This window comes from Physeter macrocephalus, chromosome 7, assembly GCF_002837175.3.
Source record: "Physeter macrocephalus isolate SW-GA chromosome 7, ASM283717v5, whole genome shotgun sequence".
NCBI lineage: Eukaryota > Metazoa > Chordata > Mammalia > Artiodactyla > Physeteridae > Physeter > Physeter macrocephalus.
In genome coordinates this window covers 74690641-74710615 of record NC_041220.1, presented here as the reverse complement: position 1 = coordinate 74710615, position 19975 = coordinate 74690641, and the positions used below count along the sequence as shown (strand labels likewise).

The window sequence follows — 19975 nt, the reverse complement described above, 5'->3', positions numbered from 1 at the left end:
CAGTACCAGGCCCCATTCCCATTCTTACTGTCACATTCTTCTGTTGGTATCAGCACCTTTTACTCTCAAGTGGAGTAGTTCTACCCAAGGCTACTTTCCTTGGACCACTACCACCCCTGCCCTAACCCTTTTAACAGCACTCTGTTTCCTTCTGAACAAAATCCAAATTCCTAGCATGACATTCAGCACAAACTCAGGACCTGGAAATACATATATATACCCACACATTTTTGCGTACCCTTTTTTATTTCTTGTTTCCTTTTTCTATATTTCAGCCAAATCGCGTGTTACTTATAGTCCCAAACATGTCTGTGCTTTTTTTTCTATCCTTGTGATGCTTCATTCAGGAAGGAGCATCTCCCCCCATCTTAGTACATCTAAATCTTCTCAGCTTGAATTAAGTCACACTTCCTAGATAGAATGTTTCTTGATTCCCTTAATCAAAGGAAAAGTTTTCTCTTCTTAACTACTCAGCTTCACGAGTGGTGTTTATGTATATCTTTATCTTTCTCTTAGACCATAAACTATTTACGAGTCTTTATATAACCTATAGTCTTTACCACAGTGCTTTACACAGTAGGCCTTTTATAAATGCTGCCTGAATAACTATTCTTATTCATAATTAGGTAATTTTAAACTTCATAAAGTATCATCCCATTTAATCAAGTTTAAAATAAGATTTTTTGATTTTAATTACCATTACTCATTTTCTAAATTAGCAATATGTTTGAAGGATTTTATCTTAATTTTTATCTTGTTGCTTTGATTTTTAGTGGTTGTTTGAGTGATAGCTTTCCTACTGAAGCATTAGACCAAGAAATCAATAATTTAAGTTTTGTTTCTATTGTCTCTTTGAAAAATCACTTATTGTTTCCACCCATTGAATTATTATCTTTCCAATTGTAACAGTAATGCCTTTGTTATATAATCCTATTTTTTAATTTAGTTTTTACTTTTAGTTTTAAAAGTATATAGGTGCATGGTTTTAAGGGTCAGATAGTTTATAGGTTTATTAAAAACAGTATCTCCCTTCCATCATCCTGGTTCATCCTCATTTTGCACTCCTAAGATACACTGACTTGTTACGTCTCTTAACTTTTTTTGATATTTACCTCTGTGTCTCTAACTAATGTGCTTATACTGTGTGCCCTTGATTTTTCATATTTAGGTACCATCTCCAGGCTTACCACAAGAGAATTGAGACTTTTAAGCTCACCACCACTATCTCACAGATTCTCACTTCTATATCCCCATATCATTCTATCATAATTTGATTAGATCAGTATTCATTATATTATTGTGACTGAAAACATACAAAGATGAGCCATATGGTATACTCTGATTACTCTTCCTTTCTTGAAAACTTCTCCACCTCTATCAGAGTTAATTGCCTTTTTAAAAGAAGACTAGTTTTCTACATTTTCATTATGCATTCTTCCCCTACTCCTCTGTTTTTCTGAATTTCCCCCAATATCATTGAAGACATCAGATATTCTGTCAGTTTCATCTTCTTGCAAATAGCTCTTCCAGAACCTTCTGGTCTTCTTTAATCTGTAGTAGTTGCTTTCTAGGCCAGCTGGACAGCTGTCACTTTTTCATCTGCACTCACTTCATCCTGGGATGTCTTTCCACTTCTTTGGGATGGAGCTTCTGTTTCCAGAATCTCACGTCATCTTTTTTCTCAAATTAACTTCCTCATTTTTGGTAAAATATCTTTTCCAGCAGCCTCCTGAAAAAGGATGCAGGGCAGTTATTATTTTGGTTTTGGGATTTTGTATTTGTTTTTAGAAATCTGTGAGTGAAAATTCCTTTGACTCTTGCTATATAAAATGAGTTCCTGGGCTTCCCTGGTGGCGCGGTGGTTGCGCGTCCGCCTGCCGATGCAGGGGAACCGGGTTCGCGCCCCGGTCTGGGAGGGTCCCACATGCGGCGGAGCGGCTGGGCCCGTGAGCCGTGGCCGCTGAGCCTGCGCATCCGGAGCCTGTGCTCCGCAACGGGAGAGGCCACAACTGAGGGAGGCCCGCATACCACAAAAAAAAAAAAAAAAAAAAAAAAAAAAATGAGTTCCTTCCACTTAACCAAGGAAGGTGACAAGCTTTCAGGTACCGGGACTTAGAACAAACTTTATCACATCATACAGGGTGGCTTTATTGCAGAAAGGGGAACTTGTAGAACCAGGCTTCAACAAGAGAAAAGAAGGCACAGATCCATCACCCTCTTTATCTCACAGAAGTGTGCTTGGGATATTTATTACCCACCCAGAGCATGAATGCATTCTTTTTTTTTTTTTTTTTTTTTGTGGCATGCGGGCCTCCCTCCGTCGCGGCCTCTCTCGTCGCGGAGCACAGGCTCCGGACACGCAGGCTCAGCGGCCATGGCTCACGGGCCCAGCCGCTCCGCGGCACGCGGGATCCTCCCAGACCGGGGCGCGAACCCGGCTCCCCTGCATCGGCAGGCGGACGCGCAACCACCGGGCCACCAGGGAAGCCCTGAATGCATTCTTAATGGTGAAGAAACACCATTTGTGATCTAAGCTGTTTGAGTACTGAATCTGAGTTCTTATTGGATGTTTCTAGGAGTTGTTTGAGAATGCTAGCTGTTTAGTTCCAGGAGACTTGGGGGCCCAGGGGAAGCTACAGGCCCTCCCACAGGGAGTGGAAGCTATGAGTGTCATAGAAAATTGAGCTTGGGTGCAGCACCTCTGGAACATGGTCAGTGGGTCCTTCTCCAGGCAGCCTAGGTTGAACTCTCAAGGTTATTTTGGAAAATCTCTCAGCTCGCATTACATTTATTCTCCTTTCAGTGGATATAAGGTTCTAGATTGGAAATCATTTTATCTCAGAATTTAAAAATCATTTCTCCATCATATTTTAGATTCCTATACTCCTAGTGAGAAATCTGAAGCTACCTAAATTCTCCATTCTTTCTCTGGCCTGTAGTGTGTGTGTGTGTGTGTGTGTGTGTGTGTGTGTGTGTGTGTGTGTGTTTTATAAAAGCATTTAGAATCCTCTCGTTGGCCCTCCTCTTCTAAAATTTCATGATAACATGCCTTGGAGTGGACCTATTTTTATACATTCTGCTGAGTACTCACTGGACCTGTTTAGTCTGGAAATTCATATCCTTTAATTTTGAGAAAGGTTTGTGAATTGTTTATATAATAATATCCTCCCCTGTGTTTTCTCTTTCTTATCACGTATACCCCTAAGACTGTCCCTCTCATTTTCTTATCTTTCCTCTCTTATTTTCTATCTTTGCCTTTTTACTCTCTTTGCTAGGAGAGCTTTTCGGTTTTACCATCTATTCCTTCTGTGGGTTTGTTTGTTTGTTTGTTTCCCCATTTGTGACATGATACTTTTAATTTCTGAGAGTTTTTTTTTTCTTTTTTATTGATGTCTTTTGTTTTTCTTTCATGGCTTCTCTTAACTCTCTGAGGTTTCTTTTTCTTTTCTTTTTTTAAAATTTCTTTTCAGATTGTTATCTTCCTCCACAGTCTGTTTCTTTCAGGTAATCTTTTTTGTTACTTTATTTTTGTCTCTGTCTTTTATATTAGAGAATGTCCTCACGTGTCTCATCCTTGGCCCTCTACTGCTGTATAAGAATGGAACCTTGGAAAGTTGCTGGGTAGCTTTGTAATTGTGGCTGGAGCTTGCCTGTGCCTCAGCCTAGGGTCATTTTGCTGAGCCGTTCTGTTGACCATCTTTCCCTTGAGCTAGACAGAGTCCCCAGAGAAGAATGTCCAGTCTTTGCTTAGACAGTATATGTCTGAACATTTTAGAAGCCAGTGTCTGAGGACCCTCAACATTTAGTATCAATACATAAGCTTCTATTTTATCTTCATGATGAGCCCACAACTGTGCCTGTTATAATGTCATTGTCCCCCCTCCACCCCAATCCAAACATCCTCTGTTTTTCTTTTTAGTGAATAAATCTTTAGTCTAGTACCCGCATAGTAGTGGGGATCTGGGGGTCTAGCTGCTCTTACACAGACTTCACCAGTCCTTCTGTGTACAGTCCCACATTTACTTCTGCTTCTAAAGGTACTTAGTGCCACCAATTCCTGAGCCTCTTGGAGGTTGTGTTGTAGTTAGCTGCTTTTGTATTTTCCTTGTACTTTAAGTTAAGATTCTAGAGTCTGCTAAATCAGTTCCCACTAATTTCTCTGCTGTTTTAGTATCCAAAACGTTGTTGTTTTCACCTTTCCTATTTTCTTTGTTCTTATGGGTTTATGCTTTTTTAAAAAAATCCTTAAGGGCTTCCCTGGTGGCGCAGTGGTTGAGAGTCCGCCTGCCGATGCAGGGGACACGGGTTCGTGCCCCGGTCCGGGAAGATCCCACATGCCGTGGAGCAGCTGGGCCCGTGAGCCATGGCTGCTGAGCCTGTGCATCTGGAGCCTGTGCTCCGCAACTGGAGAGGCCACAACAGTGAGAGGCCCGCGTACCGCCAAAAAAAAAAAAAAAAATTCTTAAACAACAATTTTGTGGGCGTATTAGTCTGCTTGGACTGCCATAACAAAATATCATAGACCAGTATAAAACAGGAATTTTTCTTAACGATTCTAGAGGCTGAAAGTCTAGGAGCATGGTGCCAGCATGATTAGTTTCTGGTGAGATCTCTCTTCCTGGCTTGCAGATGGCACCTTCTCAATGTGGCCTCACCTCCAGAGAGAGAGCTCTCTGGTGTCTCTTCTTATAAGGGCATTAATCCCATCATGAGGGCCACACCCTCATGACCTCATCTAAACCCAGTTACCTCCCAAAGGCTCCATCTCCAAGTACCATCACATTAGGAACTAAGGCTTCAAATATGAATTCGGTGGCGGGGGGGCACAATTCAGTTTATAGCTGTGAGGTTTCAGGACAGAGAAGAGATAAATGCACGTGCTCAACCTTCCATCTTTAACGGGGGGCCCATTATGGAGTCTTTGGAGCAACAGCCATTAAAATATTTTTAGATTGAGGACAAAATCTCTTAATCAGAAGCTGTACATTATATGAATTGATGTACGGATTTTAGTGAGGTGGTTTTAGTTATATTTGTAGTCCTTGAAGCAAGTCTGGTGAGAGGTGGTCAAGATAGTTTACGGTAAACTTCCTGTCTTTTCCCTTCTCCACCAGAATGGGATTTCATCCTTTTTTTATCTTTATTGATCTCAGTTGTTCCTATACAAGTGAAAAGTTTGTCTTAAATGTAAGATTTCTGTTTTTTTTGCCGTTTTAGCTATTTTAAATAGGTAGTATGAAGGGAAATTTCTTTGTCACATGTTGACTCCTGTCATTGCATTTTCTTTTTTGAGTGACATCCCTAGATTAGAAGAAAAAAGATCCAAAGCTTATTTATACTCTGTTCGCTGTTGCTGTCTTTATGAATACCTAATCTGCATGTTTGTAGAAAAACATTTTTCTACATTGGAGATTTGTTTTCCTAAATCTCTTTACAGTTTTATATATCCATAGGGAAATAATGAAGAGTATCTTAAATGGAGGAGATGTCTCGTTGTTAATTACAGTAATAGTTACGTAAGTTATTTATTTTTTTAAAACTTTCTATTTTGAAATAATTATGGACTCACAGGAAGTTGCAAACATAGTTAGAGCCCCTTGTGCCCTTCCTTCCTCCATTGGTGACATATTGTTTGCCAGGTATTTTAAGATACATTTTTTCATATCATGTAATTCCATGTAAGTTTTAGTTTTAAACTTTTGAAATTCGTTAACTTCAGAATCCAGTGAGATTCAGTTCAATTTTGTGTAAGTTTTACCTCCACAAGAGAAACCTTTCCATATCGCCCTATCTCAAACAGATCTTTTATCCTCTATCTCCACACCAGTGAGTATTTATTCAGTCACCTTAAATACTTCCTTTAGAGGTTTGTCGTCATCTAAAAGTACCTTGTTTATTTACTTATTTAATGTTATTGTCTCTTGTGTTCACCCCTGTATCACCTAAAAGAACGCTTGTCACAGATTAGGTGCTCAAAAAATTTTTACTGATTTTGACATAGGATTTCTCTGTGCTCCCTCCCACCCCATTATGCTTTAAGAGTTAGAAGAGTGTTAGAAAAGCCAGCTTACTGATGTTTAAGAGAGAAAAGCATAGTTTTGGAGTGTCTCGTCTGTCAGCCTTGAAGAACTCTGGCTTTTGGAATCCTTGTTCTCTTCTTTCATTTTAGTTTTAAACATTGGAAGTTTCTTTTGATCAGTGCTGTTATCAAAAGTACTTTCAAGGAGATTTTTTGATATTTTGATTTTTCTAGTAAAAAATTCTAGATTTTGAGGATCTAGGTACATCCTGAATCATCTTTCTTCTTGCATATCCCATTCTGGTTTTCCGATTGATCAATTGATTTCTATTGTGGTAAAAACACTAACATGAGATCTGCCCTCTTAACAAACTTCTACATGTACAGTACAGTAAATTGTAAGTACAATGTTGTACAGCAGATCTCTAGAACTTTTTCATATTACACAACTGTAACTTTATACACATCAGCAACTTTCCATTTCTTCCTCCTCTCAGCCTTTGGCAACCACCATTCCACTTTCTGCTTCTGTGAGTTTGGCTTCTTTCAATACCTCACATAACCTTTTATTTTATAGGAAGTTATCATTGAAAGTAATTTTTGTTGTGATTTACATGCACATAATTTTTCTCCAAAAAGAAGCAGGTGGAATGAGTCCTCTATTATTCTTTTGAAAATTGGCTCTATCTGTTGTGCATCAGAGAAAGATTATTTTTCCAGGACTCCTCTGAATTTGGTGTGAAATACTTATTTTGTTTGTTACCTAATTACCATTCACATATCAAGTCTTTTACCAGATCACTTCTAACATTCATTGTAGATATCTCAGTAGGAACCATGCTTATTGGAAATTCTGTTGTTTAAATCTATCCATCAGAAGTTAGTAAAAATGGAAAATTTTAGGTAGGTCAACGTGCAAAGTGGGTATATGGGCTGATTTGTAATACAGTAGTCCTCTTCTCTCTGCCTCTCTTAATTCTCTTGGTTATAGCCTCCCTGTGGTTTTGTTAAAAATATGTAGTAACTTTCAACTAATTTGAAAAAATATATAATTTTGTAGCCATATTGTGTACAGGACATGGCTTAAGACTTTTCCCTATCTCTTGTAGTTATTTGTTAAGTTCAGCCATGTAGTCTGCTTAATTCTAAGGTCAGTCACTGGTCGATTTTACATCATTGAAAGAGAAAATTCCCACCTGTGTAAAAATAGTATCTTCAGTTTATTGTTAATGACTTTGCTGCATGCTAGGTGCCACTGTTAAGCCCAGTGCTGTAATCCCCCCTGGGCGGCGGCCCAGTGATAGAGAAGCCAAATGATGCTGACCACAGTTGGCATCTGGTGCAGCACCTTGTGGTGGGATTAGTATAAGGTAGTGAATCCCCAATTAGACAACCCAACCTTTTTTTTTAAACAGAAAAACAGTGTGCCCCGCTGTCCTCCAAGGATTTCAAAGCCACAACACCTTCAGGTAATTTCATTCCCAAGGTGTGATGATGTATTATCAAATTGAAAGAAGCATGGAAGCTATGAGTCCTAATACTATTTTTCTCACTAACGTGGAAGTGGTTTTTTTTGGAAGGGAGGGATGGGAATGGGCGTTTAGGGCTTGGTTTCTTCATTAATGAAAGAAGTGTAATAGTACTATTGATGTGTCTCACATTATCATCCTGAAGCATAAGTTTGAAAATGACTATGCTTTAAATGGACTTTGCAAAAGGAAAAATTATTGTATTACACTTATTATTAACACGTTTTGTGTTCTGGTTGTTCTGAATGCAGTCTAATTGAATTTACTTATACTCTGTCAATGTAGACTGGGAACTTAACATTTCCTTTAAAACTGTCTACATTCTATTCTTATTTAATCTAATAATGAGCTCTACTAACTTCATTTCTGTATTTTTTTGGCCTATGTGTACTGAAATGCCGCATGAAAGCTAAAGCTTAAATCAGAATGATTGGCAGCTCTCAAGATGGGCTGATATTAATATGTTCTTTTCATTATAATTTTATAATCTTAAGTTAAATCAGTGTTTAAATTTGTATTTGTTAAAAATTAGTGAAAATAAAAGATCATAATGCAATATTTTTTGACTAGGAGCATTTTTCAAAGTTTTAAGAAATTCTGTGGTTTATGGAGGTTTAATATGTTGTCTACATAATTTTTTAAAGATAGCACTAAATGTTGCATACTTTTACAATGAACTTCTTGATTTATTTAAAATGAAAACTCGGAGATCCCATCAAGTTGTTTTGCATGGCAACCTACTGAAATTAGTAGGTGAAAGTAAAATAGTTCTGAATATGTTTGTTATGTAAAGATAGTCTATTTTATCAATGAGTTTTCCAGTCTCTCCCTCCATAACTATTGTCAAGACCTCTTTGTATGCACCTGTAATTCAAAGCCAGAAAACGCAATTATACATTATTGCTGATGTAACTGAAGTCTCTATCTTCTTCTCTACAAGAGCAGTTGTTATTATTAAGTTGGTAAAATTGTTAAAGGGACACCATTAATAATTATACTGTCTTGATCCTTTTCAAGGTTTATTTTCATACGTATTATCTCATTTAATCAGCTCAGCAATCTACTGAACTGTTGTAATGTTTAATAACAAATAGGACATTTTTGAAAATACATTCTCTTTTTTTATCTTGAGGAATATCTTAATGTTCATTGTCAACCAAAACGGAAGAAACCACACACTTTTGTAAATGCCATTGATCAGATAGATACATGGAACTGTTTCAAACCAAGAGTACATTTTTGGTGTTTTGGTTCTCAAAATAACCATTGGCAGTCATTGTTCATAATTGGCAACTTGTTGAATAGCAGTGAAAAAACATTTGTCCAAACTTCTTTTAATGTTAATAGTGTTAAGTACTATGGGTGGAATCTGGAGTCACTCAAAATGTGTCTCATCTGTAGGTTTCTAGATTCTGTACCAGGGAGATAAATTTGTTTATCTTTTAAAGTAGGTTTAGTTCTTCAAAATATTTTTTTCCCTCTGTGAGAGATATAGGTGGTATTGATCAGTTGATTTACCAATCAGTGTTTCTTTTTTTAATGAAATAGAATTTTATTACATTGGTTTAATTGTAAAACAAGCAATTTGAAGACTGCAGGTATTTTTTTTTTTAAGATGTTGAGTTACGAAATTGGAAATGCACAATTTAAAACCAAAGTTGCCTGGTTACGAAGAAGCCTAGGAAATGAAAGCATAGCATGTCAGCCTTTGATTAAGAATTTTAGCCAACTGGTAAGGAGCTGTTTTCCTTACATGAGCGTTTAATTCCTATCAAGGAAAGACTGCTCGTGTTATATAGCAAATGGCTGGGGTCCATTGTAGGCTTGCAGGAAAAATTTGCAGGTTAGTTTTTACCAATGATCTTAAACCATGATTGCTAAAGATGGTTTCTCAATGGTATTCTTTTGTTTTCTTCTTTCTCTATTTAATCAGCCTTGAACATTGCTTTCTTTGTATTACTCCCCTTTCAAAACTTTCAGGAATCTCTGTTACCCATAATAAATGCAAACCTCCTGATGTTCTTGAGAAGTTGAATTTAATGTGTCCTTCTTTGATCTCCCTGGGTTGATTTATTCACTCATTTAACAGGTGTTTATTGAGTGCCCACTTAGTGCCAGTGATGTGCTCCATACTGGGGGTCAGCTCTGAACAAGGCTGACAAAGTCTGCTCCCGTGGTGTTTATTTTCTAGAGAGGGGCAAGAGATTATAAAATCAGTGAGCATGAATACAGTAATTTCAACATTTACCAGATACTGAATACCAGAAGTAAGCCGGGGTTCTGTTGACTTCTCTTTTCCAGTAAAATTTTTTTATCACTATCTTTATTTATCTTTTACAGGCTAAGCAGCCTGGATTTGAATAGGCAAATTACTTATCCTCTCCATTTCTCAATTTACTTACAGGGTTCTACATAAAGATTACATGAGTTGAATCTGCAAGCACTTAAAACAGTGCTTGTTGTACAGTTAAGACTCAGTAAAAATAAGGTATCTTAAAAAATTTTCCTTTAACATGTTCTTTCAAATGGAAGTATATAAAGATGAAATATGCCCAGCACAGTATCATGTGTATGTTTTGTATCATTCAATTATTGAATAAAACACTTTTATCTTGATTGTCTTAAATGTCTTAAAGGAAAGAATACCTCTAAACTAATCTAAATTCTGTTCTACATCCTGTGTCTTTATGACGTGTGTTAAGTATACGTTAGTAACTTAACATGTTGGTTTACAGTGAATAGATTGGACTTATTTTCTGACTTTAATTCATCTCCTATTACAATGTAAAAATTGATAAACTCTGTGCTGATAAAATTAAATGCATGGTTAAGGATTTATCCATTTTCCCTTATCCTTAAAAACATAATCAACTAAGTTGACTTTCAAAGATTCTTCCAACACTACAGTTCTATGAATGACTCCCTCACTGTTTATCTCTTCCTAATGTCAGCTGTTCAGGTCACCCCTTGTGTGTATCACTGAGCCAACCTCCTAATTTGTTTCCCCCATCAATCTCTTTGCCCTTGCAGTTTGTCATAAACATCACTCTAAATTAATAGTCTTAAAATAATCCTTTCATCATCTACTTTGCTCAAGAAACTACATTTGCTCCCTCTTGCCCAAAGAGTCAAATACAGACAGCCCTTAGCTTACCTTCCTTCATAAGTAGGCATTTTCTGTCACTACTATTGATATTAGACTCTAATTCTCAACATATGCTCTTCTAGAATGTGAACCCTGTGTTATTACAGTTGTTCCTCTTGATCATTCCTCTAGCCACACTTTTGTTTTAATACAGTGTGCCTAATCTCTCTGTTTCCATTCCTCCCTCCCAGTTTCTAGAGAGACTTGTTTTCCAGGCAGGTTTAACTCAAATTTCCCCTATTCCATGACTCTTTTTGACTAGTTTGTGACGTACCTTTTCCTAAAATATATGGGTTGACTTTTACATTTCTGTATTGATATGATGACATCTACATATACCATTAAAACATTCCTCTCTTTAACATATTTTGTATGTGATTTCTCTCCACCTAATGGCTTTCCTTTGGTTTTATAGAGGCTGCAAGTCGGGCCATAGTCCAATTCTTGGAAATCAATCAGAGTGAAGAAGCCAGTAGAGGTTGGATGCTTCTGACAACAATTAATTTGTTAGCATCCTCTGGTCAGGTAAGTTCTTGGTTTTCATGTTTGAAACGTCTTTTTATCCTCTTGGGATTTTGTGAAATTAAATTTATCATCATATCCAAATAAGATTTTATGATAATCTGTGTATTCTTCTAATTCTTCTTACACATTATTTCATGCTTCTCACAACATCTCTATAAGGAGGTTAATGTTTCCATTTTACACATGAGGAAATGCTTAAATTAGAGCAGTGTTTTCCATCTTTGTCACATCATAGCACACATAGAGCATGGTACCATTTGTACAGCACATTGGGCAAAAAGATGGGCTACCTGTGGCTGGAGGGAAGTAGCCCAGGAACTGCATTTCTGTAACCCATGTTAGGGAAACTTTGACTTGGAAGAGTCATCTAAGATTCATCTAAGGTCACGTAGCTAATAAGGAATAAATGACATGGAAAATACTTAAAAATTTTTCTAACTTCTATGCAAAATAAGGAAATATTGTCATTTTCAGGATAATACATATTTCCTTCCTACTTGATTTTTTCTGGAGATTGCTTTTTTTCCCCTTTAAATCAACTTTAAGCATCTGTCATGATACATATGGCATGTAGTCATTTATGTGCTGTTTGAATACCCGATTTGTGACCTGTGATGTTTTGGGGATGAAGGAAGTTTATTCAGCCTTCTAAAATCCAGAGTATAATTACCTTCAAAGTCCACACTAATCTTGAGAATGACTATTGTCTAAATTACTATGGGCTTTCAAATATCTCATGGAATTTACAAAAGTAAATGTGACACCGATCATACTACCGTGACAGGCCACAGGAGAAACAATGCACATTTCTTAGTAACCATATCCTGAAACCAGTTACTAGCCTAAAGTAACTTGCCTAAAGTCAGCAGCACTTGAAGTTTTTTTCTTTGGAATGCCCTGTTTCCTTTTTCATTTGCTGGGTTTTTGTTTTGTTTTGTTTTTTATTTATTTTATTATTTTATTTTATTTTAAATTTTTATTTTATATTGAAGTATAGTTGATTTACAATATTGTGTTATGTTTTGTTTTTTAAATCAGAAAACAAATAAGACCAACTTGTCCTGATTTACCTGGGCCTATCTGAGTTTTGGCATAGAAGGCCCACATCCCAGGAAACCCCTCAGTCCTGGGCAAATGGAGATGTTTATTCACCCTAAGTACTAAGTAACCTTCAGATAGTCCTAAAGTAGACCATTGTTTTCATGTATCTATGGCCATATCAAGTGACTATCAAAATACCAATTCTACTTGCTATCGATGGCAGCTATAAATGCCTCTATGTTACTGTACCAAAGTTTGGTTTGGCTTAGAATAATACATAAAATAATAGTGTTTAATTGGAGTATTTCTAAGTTTTATTCATATTTTCTGTAGATGCACTATTTTTCTTTCTCTCTTGTGAGCATAGACTGTGTCATACCATAACACCTAGAACATGGTAGAAAATCAGTGAATGTGTATTAACTTAAATGTGCACAAATGGATAGACCAATTTAAAAGCATAAGAAAAGAATCAGGAGAAAAGAATCACTTTAAAAAATTACAAATGTTGCCGATTACCAGTTTGGATACCCAGTTGTACTTTTTATCTATCCGTTATAAGATGAAAATGAAAAATCATATCGCTTTATATGAAGGGATAGCTAGTAATAATCTAACTGGAAAAAGACATTTTAAAAAGAAAATTCAGTGTTATGTTTTGAGCTGACTTTCTTGTTTGCATGCTATCTTCTGTTGGCAGCAGTGAGATAGAGATGACAAAAACATGGTCCTGAATCAACATGTAAATGACAGAGATGAAGGGGATGAAGATAATACCATAAAATGCAATAATGGGCTATATGAAGTACTATGAAGATAGAAATGGAGTTGTAAATTTTGTAGGTGAGGGTAGGAAGAAAGATGAGGAATTAAAGAAAGTTTCAGGCGTGAACAGACGTTTAAATTGAACCAGATGGAGACATGGGGTGTCTAGAAACAATAAATGGTAGATGAGAACTGCAGAGAGCTTTTGAGTATTAGAAGAGGGAAATGATAGTGGATATGTAGAAAGGGGCCAGATCTTGGAAAGCATTGTTCCTTAGGCGCTCTCTCCTCCCCATCCCCCGGCTACTGCATTAGTTCAGGCCCGGCCGCTCTTACGGTTTTCGGTACTAGTTTCCTAATTGCTCTTGCCTTCCTGCTCTTTAATCTATGGTCTATACTATCACCAGCTAGTTTTCTAAAATCTGATTCTATAACTCCTTTGTAACACTTCATTGGATCTCCAATCCCAGCAAAATAAAAGTAAAACTAAAATGGGAGACCACACGCGTAGGTCATTGAGCATGTATAAACCGGTGGGCCACTTAACCCGCTCTCTAACCCCAGACAGGGTATATGAGTGATGAGCCTCAGTTGCTCCCTTTGTAAAGTAAGGAGCATATAGTAATAAAATCTACCTTGTAGGGATGACTTGAGAAATAGGTGAGAGCATGTATTTAAAGTGCTTAGCTTTATGCCTGTTATATAATAAACACTCATTAAAGATTAGACATTATTATTGTGGCTTTTCAGGAGTCAGCAGTTTTGGACTCAGGTTCCTGAAATATTCTGTACCATATGGCCTAAGCTCCTGTGTATCTTCCAGGTGATCTTTCCCCTCTTGTTTTAATTCCTACACTTATCCATTCTACTCCTGGCAGTGGTGATCATTCCCTTTTATATTAGCCTGAATGTACTACCATTGTTACACATAAGAGATTAAATCATAGTTATTAACAAACCTGCTTCTTCTCTAGACTACAGTCTTCTGAAGGGCAGGGATCCTTCATCATTGCATGCCGAGCTCCTAGCACACTGACTGACATACCCTAGGCATTCAGGAAATGTTTAATGTCAAAATTAATAAAGAGATCAACAGATGATGCTAACTTGTTGATCTCCAGCATGGAAAAACTTTCTATTCCAAACTGTACCATGGAAATATTTTTATAATTATTATAGCATATTTCTTAACAGTGCTGAAATGTTCACCATAAGAATGTCTAGGGCTTCCCTGGTGGCTCAGTGGTTGAGAGCCCGCCTGCCGATGCAGGGGACACGGGTTCCTGCCCCGGTCCGGGAAGATCCCACATGCTGCGGAGCGGCTGGGCCCGTGAGCCATGGCCGCTGAGCCTGCGCGTCCGGAGCCTGTGCTCCGCAACGGGAGAGGCCACAACAGTGAGAGGCCCGTGTAACGCAAAAAAAAAAAGAATGTCTAAAATTTCTTCCTTTAGTAATCTTTGAAAATAATGTAGAAATTTTTTTGTGTCAGTGATGGCTGTATCCTTCAAATGCCCTTCCAACCCTAAGAATCTACAATAAAAATAAAAGTGATAGTAAAGCAACTACTAATATATAGTTTAGTACTTAATGTATCTTTGCATTTGTTATATAACCCTCATATTAACCCTAAGCGATATGTACTATTATATCCATTTTATAGGAGAGAAAGGTGAGGTCTCACAAAATTAGTTTGCCTAATAAGTTCATGGTTAAAATCTTTTCTAAATCCTAACGTTTATGTTCTTTGAAACATGCTGCCTCTTAATAGTCAACCTAATAAATACCTTACTAAATAACAAACTTCTCAATATTTGGTTACAGCAAATTTGTCCAAATAGGAAATATGTATTTGTCAGCATGGAGTCATTTTAATTTTTTTTTCAGGCTTTTAAAAAGTTATTTTGATATATAATTTTCTGGCTTAAAATTTGAGCTTACTTAGCTGTACCAAGTACAGTTATGTCTGTCTATTCACTTATTTATCGGTTTGTTTTCCAGAAAACCGTGGACTGCATGACAACGATGTCAGTGCCTTCCACCCTGGTTAAATGTTTATATCTGTTTTTTGACCTTCCACATGTGCCTGAGGCAGTTGGAGGTGCACAGAATGAGCTACCTCTAGCAGAACGTCGTGGACTACTCCAGAAAGTTTTTGTGCAGGTATGGAAGGTGCTATTTGCCTGGCCATCTAGACCACTCTATTTAAAGTGTAACAGGTACACTTCTTAAATAGATGTCCTGCCTGTTCCATTTTCTGTAGTATTTCATGCTGTTTATTATAAGTTCACTTTATCTCATCTGTCACATTTCTTGAATCTGCACATTTCTTTGGAAGAATATTTGGATGAGGGATTAACAAGTTTGTTTCTCTGAACAGAGGTTACCTTTGATGTAGCAAAAACATCTCTGAAATGAACTAAGCAAGGAAAACTTTTATTGACAGTATAATTAAGTTTTGCATAATATTTCTTCTAATGTCAAGAAATTCTGTTTTGCTGCTGTCTATATATAGGAAGTCCTTAGCCTATAAATATTTAGCTTAGAAAAGACAGTTTATTTTAGTGGCTTCTGCCACCTCCTCTGCTCCCTGCCTGTAAAGCCCTTCTTTCCCACTGTTGCCACTCTTCTTTTAATAGCATTAGCAGATTCAGTATACCTTTGTTAGCTAGCCTGGAAATATCGTCATCCTTTTGATTTCCTTTCTTGGGAGAAATTTTACAAAACAAGCAAACTACGAACGTTTAGAATATAATCTGTCCATGTAAAAATACATGTTTGACACAAGACGATAAATACTGCATGGTTCCATTGATAAGTAAAGTGGTCAAACTTTTAAAAGTAGAGTGTTGGTTGCCAGGGGCTGGGAGGTGGGGAAAAGAAAGTTGTTGTTCAGTGTTATAGAGATTCAGTTTTGCAAGAGGAAAATGTTCTAGAGATGTGTTGCACAACAATGTCCATGTAGTTAACACTGCTGTACTCTATATTTGCAAATGATTTAAGATGGTTAAATTTTGTTATGTGTTTTTATGCCTCAATTTAAAAAACCAACACCTGTTTGAGTCCCGTTTTCTGAAATAAGATGCCAAGGATTTTGGGAAAGGTTAAATGAATAATAACCAAAGCTGTGGTTCTCTGCTTCAGACATAGTAGACATGAAATAAAAATATTTATTTTTTAATAAATAATTGTGATTCCTGCTGTTGGCCACCACCAGCGCCATAATCTGTGAGAGTAGGAAGAGAGAACAGAGAGGACAGTGGATCTGCAGTAGGTGCGGTAGAGTTGGGGACCCATGTTGATGACACCTGGTGTAACTGGGGTCGTTGCTCCAGGAATGCCCCAGGCTTTGTTGAGGTCTAGCAATGAAGATTGGGAAGAGGGAGGCCAAGATGGTTTAGAAAGGAAAAGACAAGATTATCAATAAAATACTAATTCAAAATATTTATTGAACACTTGATTTATTAGATACTTTTTTGCTGGTGTTTAGCATCCCTTATCGCGTGTTAATTTACAAGACAATCCAGGACTTCAGAGCTTCTGTTTTCCTCAAAAATGATGATGTGAGTGAATGGCAGAAATGGGATTAGACCTGAGGTTCATCTAACCCCTCAATTAGATCGGATGAGAAGAGCAGTGGGGATAAATAAAAGAGTAAATCACATAGGAATTAAAGCTGTTTTAAGACATTGATGAATGGAGTGGGTTAGTCTTTGCTAATCAGACTAGAGCCCTGTTTCAATAAAGCCCTTCTGTAGAACTAATTAATACCTTAGGCAATAAATGGAAGCTGAATTTTTTTTCTTCCACTTTTATTGAGCTATAATTGACTTACAGCACTGTTGAAGTTTAACGTGTGCAGCATGGTGATCAGACTTATGTACATCATGAAATGAGGACCACAGTGTTTAGTGAACATCCATAATCTCACTAGGACACAACATGAGGAAGCTGAATTTTATATATTTAACACTAAATAAGTAGCAGAGATTTTTTTTTCCTAAAACTTAATTTTTTCTATGTCTGAAAACACTGGGTGCTGACTTTGAACTAAATGTGGGATTCATTTTAGCATATTGGAATCATTGAATGTTAAAGGCCAAAAGGAACTCAAAAGAAAATTTAAATGAAACGCTTCATTTACAGTTATGGAAACCGATCCACAGCAGGTGCGTGGCAGTGATTAGAGCCCAGCTCTCCCACCACCTAGTCCAGTACTCCTTTAGTGCCTCACTTACCTTTTTTAGTTCCTCATTGCAGGCTGGACATTGTTTTCATCATTTTGTCTAGAAAAACAATGGACACAACTTATTAAATGTTTTCAGAACACATAGTATTTATGATAGATGAAATCCCTGTTTATATTTTGTGGCAGATGGTTTCCTGGGACCTTAGCAGTTGGTACTGCTTCATGTAGCCTTTTTTTTTTTTTTTTTTTTTTTGCATTTGCATTTATGTGGCCAATTACTGCTCTGCCACAGTTGGCTGGACTTTATAACAGAGTCCCTACAAATAGAAGTGGTTAGTGTAGGGGCCGAAGAGGAATGAGTAGACTCTTTAGTTTTCTCTTCTGTAAAATGAAAGGATTATACTAGATTATTTTAAGAATCCTTTTGCCTTTGAAGATTAAGAACTAGTTATCTTAAGAGTCAACATCAAGGAATTAAATCCAGCTTATTTTTGAGAACAAAGATTTGATTTGGAAAAAAGTATTTTATTTTCAGGTTTGTTTTTATGTTATAGATTAGAGAAATGACATCTGTCCCTCTAATCACATAAGGGTAGTGTGAAAACCAACAAAAAGTATAATCAACAATACACTCTTCTGAGCTTTTTTTTTTTTTTTTTTTTGCTGCAATTGATTATCTTTTTTTCATATATCTTTTTTGTTGCATTTAACACATATGGAAAAAGATACACATGTTACATGTATGAATGGAAATTCGGTGTATAACAGTGTCTTCAGACATTTTTTTGGTGGGGGGGATTGCCTGTACTTACAGATTTTATAAATATTTTGTTGTTTCTCTGAATTCTTAATTTTTTTCCCTGATATTTGGCAGCTATGAATTAGAAATTCTTGTATTTAAGTAAAATTTTGCATTGAAGGAAATAGGAAAAGGAAGACCTAGCTTTCTCAGACGAAACATGATAATACTTCAAATACTTTTCTCTGTTTAGTAGTTTCCCCACAAATATTAAAATACTCCAATTTTATTTTATTTATTTTATAAAGTTTAAAAAATATTTAGATGAGAAAATTTAGCACAGAGAAGAAAACTAAACTTTTTCTGACACCAAATCGAGATTAGAAGAAAAAGGTCCATTGAGGGCAGAAACCATAGCTGCATTCCCCAAGTAGCAGGCCCTTAGGGCTGTAAACACTTGTGCAGTGTGTATTTTGCAAACCATAGGTAAGGAATAAGTTCTCATTCCAGGGTTTAAGAAGTGTTGAATCATGCTTTAGAAGATTTTTGGCTACTAGCCATAACTGATACTTCTGAATTAAGATGATTTTTTAGTTCTAATATCCCCTTCTACTTGTATAGAAGTTGGAACAATTTGAGAATACTTTTACTTTTAAAAAACCTATTTTTACTTTGTCTCCCTAAAACTGTTCCTTTTAGAGAAGAAAATTACATTTCACCTCTGACAAACTAAGAATTAAGGAACCAAATTATCGATAGAAAACTAGAATGCTGATTTTGAAAGTTAACCTTTGATTTATTCCGTTTCATGGTAGGGTGAAACAATGCAAAAAAAAATACTATGGTAAAGAGAGGATGGTAAACATAGAACATTTTTTAAAAAAAAATAAGCTGATAAAAGTAGAGGTGATTAACTGTCTTACCATAACACACTTCTAAATTGTAGGTGTCTTTTTTAATGTTGCCTAAGTTAGAGCACTCATCATTGTGGCTTTAATGATATCGCTCAGTACTAACCCCTCATCATTGTGGCTTTAATGATATCGCTCAGTACTAACCCTGAACTTTCAGAGTTTTTAATAATCGGATCTAGTCCTTTTCTAGCTCCTCCCTTTCCCCAACCATTCATTTATTTATGTACATATTTTGTTCTTTAGATCTTAGTGAAACTCTGCAGTTTTGTTTCTCCGGCCGAGGAGCTGGCTCAAAAAGACGATCTCCAGCTTTTATTCAGTGCAATAACCTCTTGGTGCCCTCCCTATAACCTGCCTTGGAGGAAGAGTGCCGGAGAAGTCCTTATGACCATATCCCGTCATGGTCTCAGTGTCAATGTGGTGAAGTATATTCATGGTGAATATCTCGTAATGTATTCATTTTAGATGCTCTGAATTTCTTCCACTTTTCTCTCCTCATATGATGGGAAATTTGTTTTTATCTCTCAATTCTCCAAAGATTCTTTTTTAAATTAAAAGTATATTTGCCGGGAGAAAAAAATTTATTTTTTATTTGTGAGGCATTTCAGGTATAAGAAATTCTCATGTTCCAAATGATGGATATCTACAAGAGTTAAAATAACTGCTTTGTTATGTAAATGATCAATTGTAATATAATGTAAGTTCTATGTCATAGCCTATTCTTCCCTCCTTTTTTGCTGAATAAAAAGAGTTTTTTTGAGAAGCTATAGTTAAAGTCTTTCTGAAGATATTTCATAAGTAGACAGTCTGATGCAGCATAAATAAAATTAGGTAGATTCTTTATCAGCACTGAGGAGAAATTGTCCATTCTGTTTAACTCATATATAAATGTGTCAGCTATCCCTTAAAATGTCTAATTAGGAGAAATAGGAGACAGTTGTAGCATCTCAAATAGTCCATTTACTTATATATGTATAGATGTGTATATATATCTATATATATAGGTACAGATATAGATACACATAAACTGAAAAATCTTTCAAAATAATTTTTAGTACAACTATTCACTTACCTGAGGTCAGTGAGTCATTCAATGTTTCTTGCCTCCGTTC

General features: G+C 36.4%; 1 protein-coding gene across 8 annotated transcripts in view; it reads left to right on the top strand.

Moving 5' to 3' along the window:
- The window catches only part of WDFY3 (WD repeat and FYVE domain containing 3), a 275458-nt gene that overhangs the window by 118772 nt on the left and 136711 nt on the right, over positions 1-19975 (top strand). For 7 of the 8 annotated variants that reach the window (XM_055086060.1, XM_028492000.2, XM_028492001.2 and 4 more), the window contains 4 exons: positions 7435-7488; positions 11109-11218; positions 15023-15184; positions 19107-19299. In XM_055086060.1, the coding sequence (XP_054942035.1) occupies positions 7435-7488; positions 11109-11218; positions 15023-15184; positions 19107-19299 (519 nt within the window). The remainder of the gene's footprint in view (positions 1-7434; positions 7489-11108; positions 11219-15022; positions 15185-19106; positions 19300-19975) is intronic. The other variant, XM_024115430.3, reaches the window with a different exon arrangement.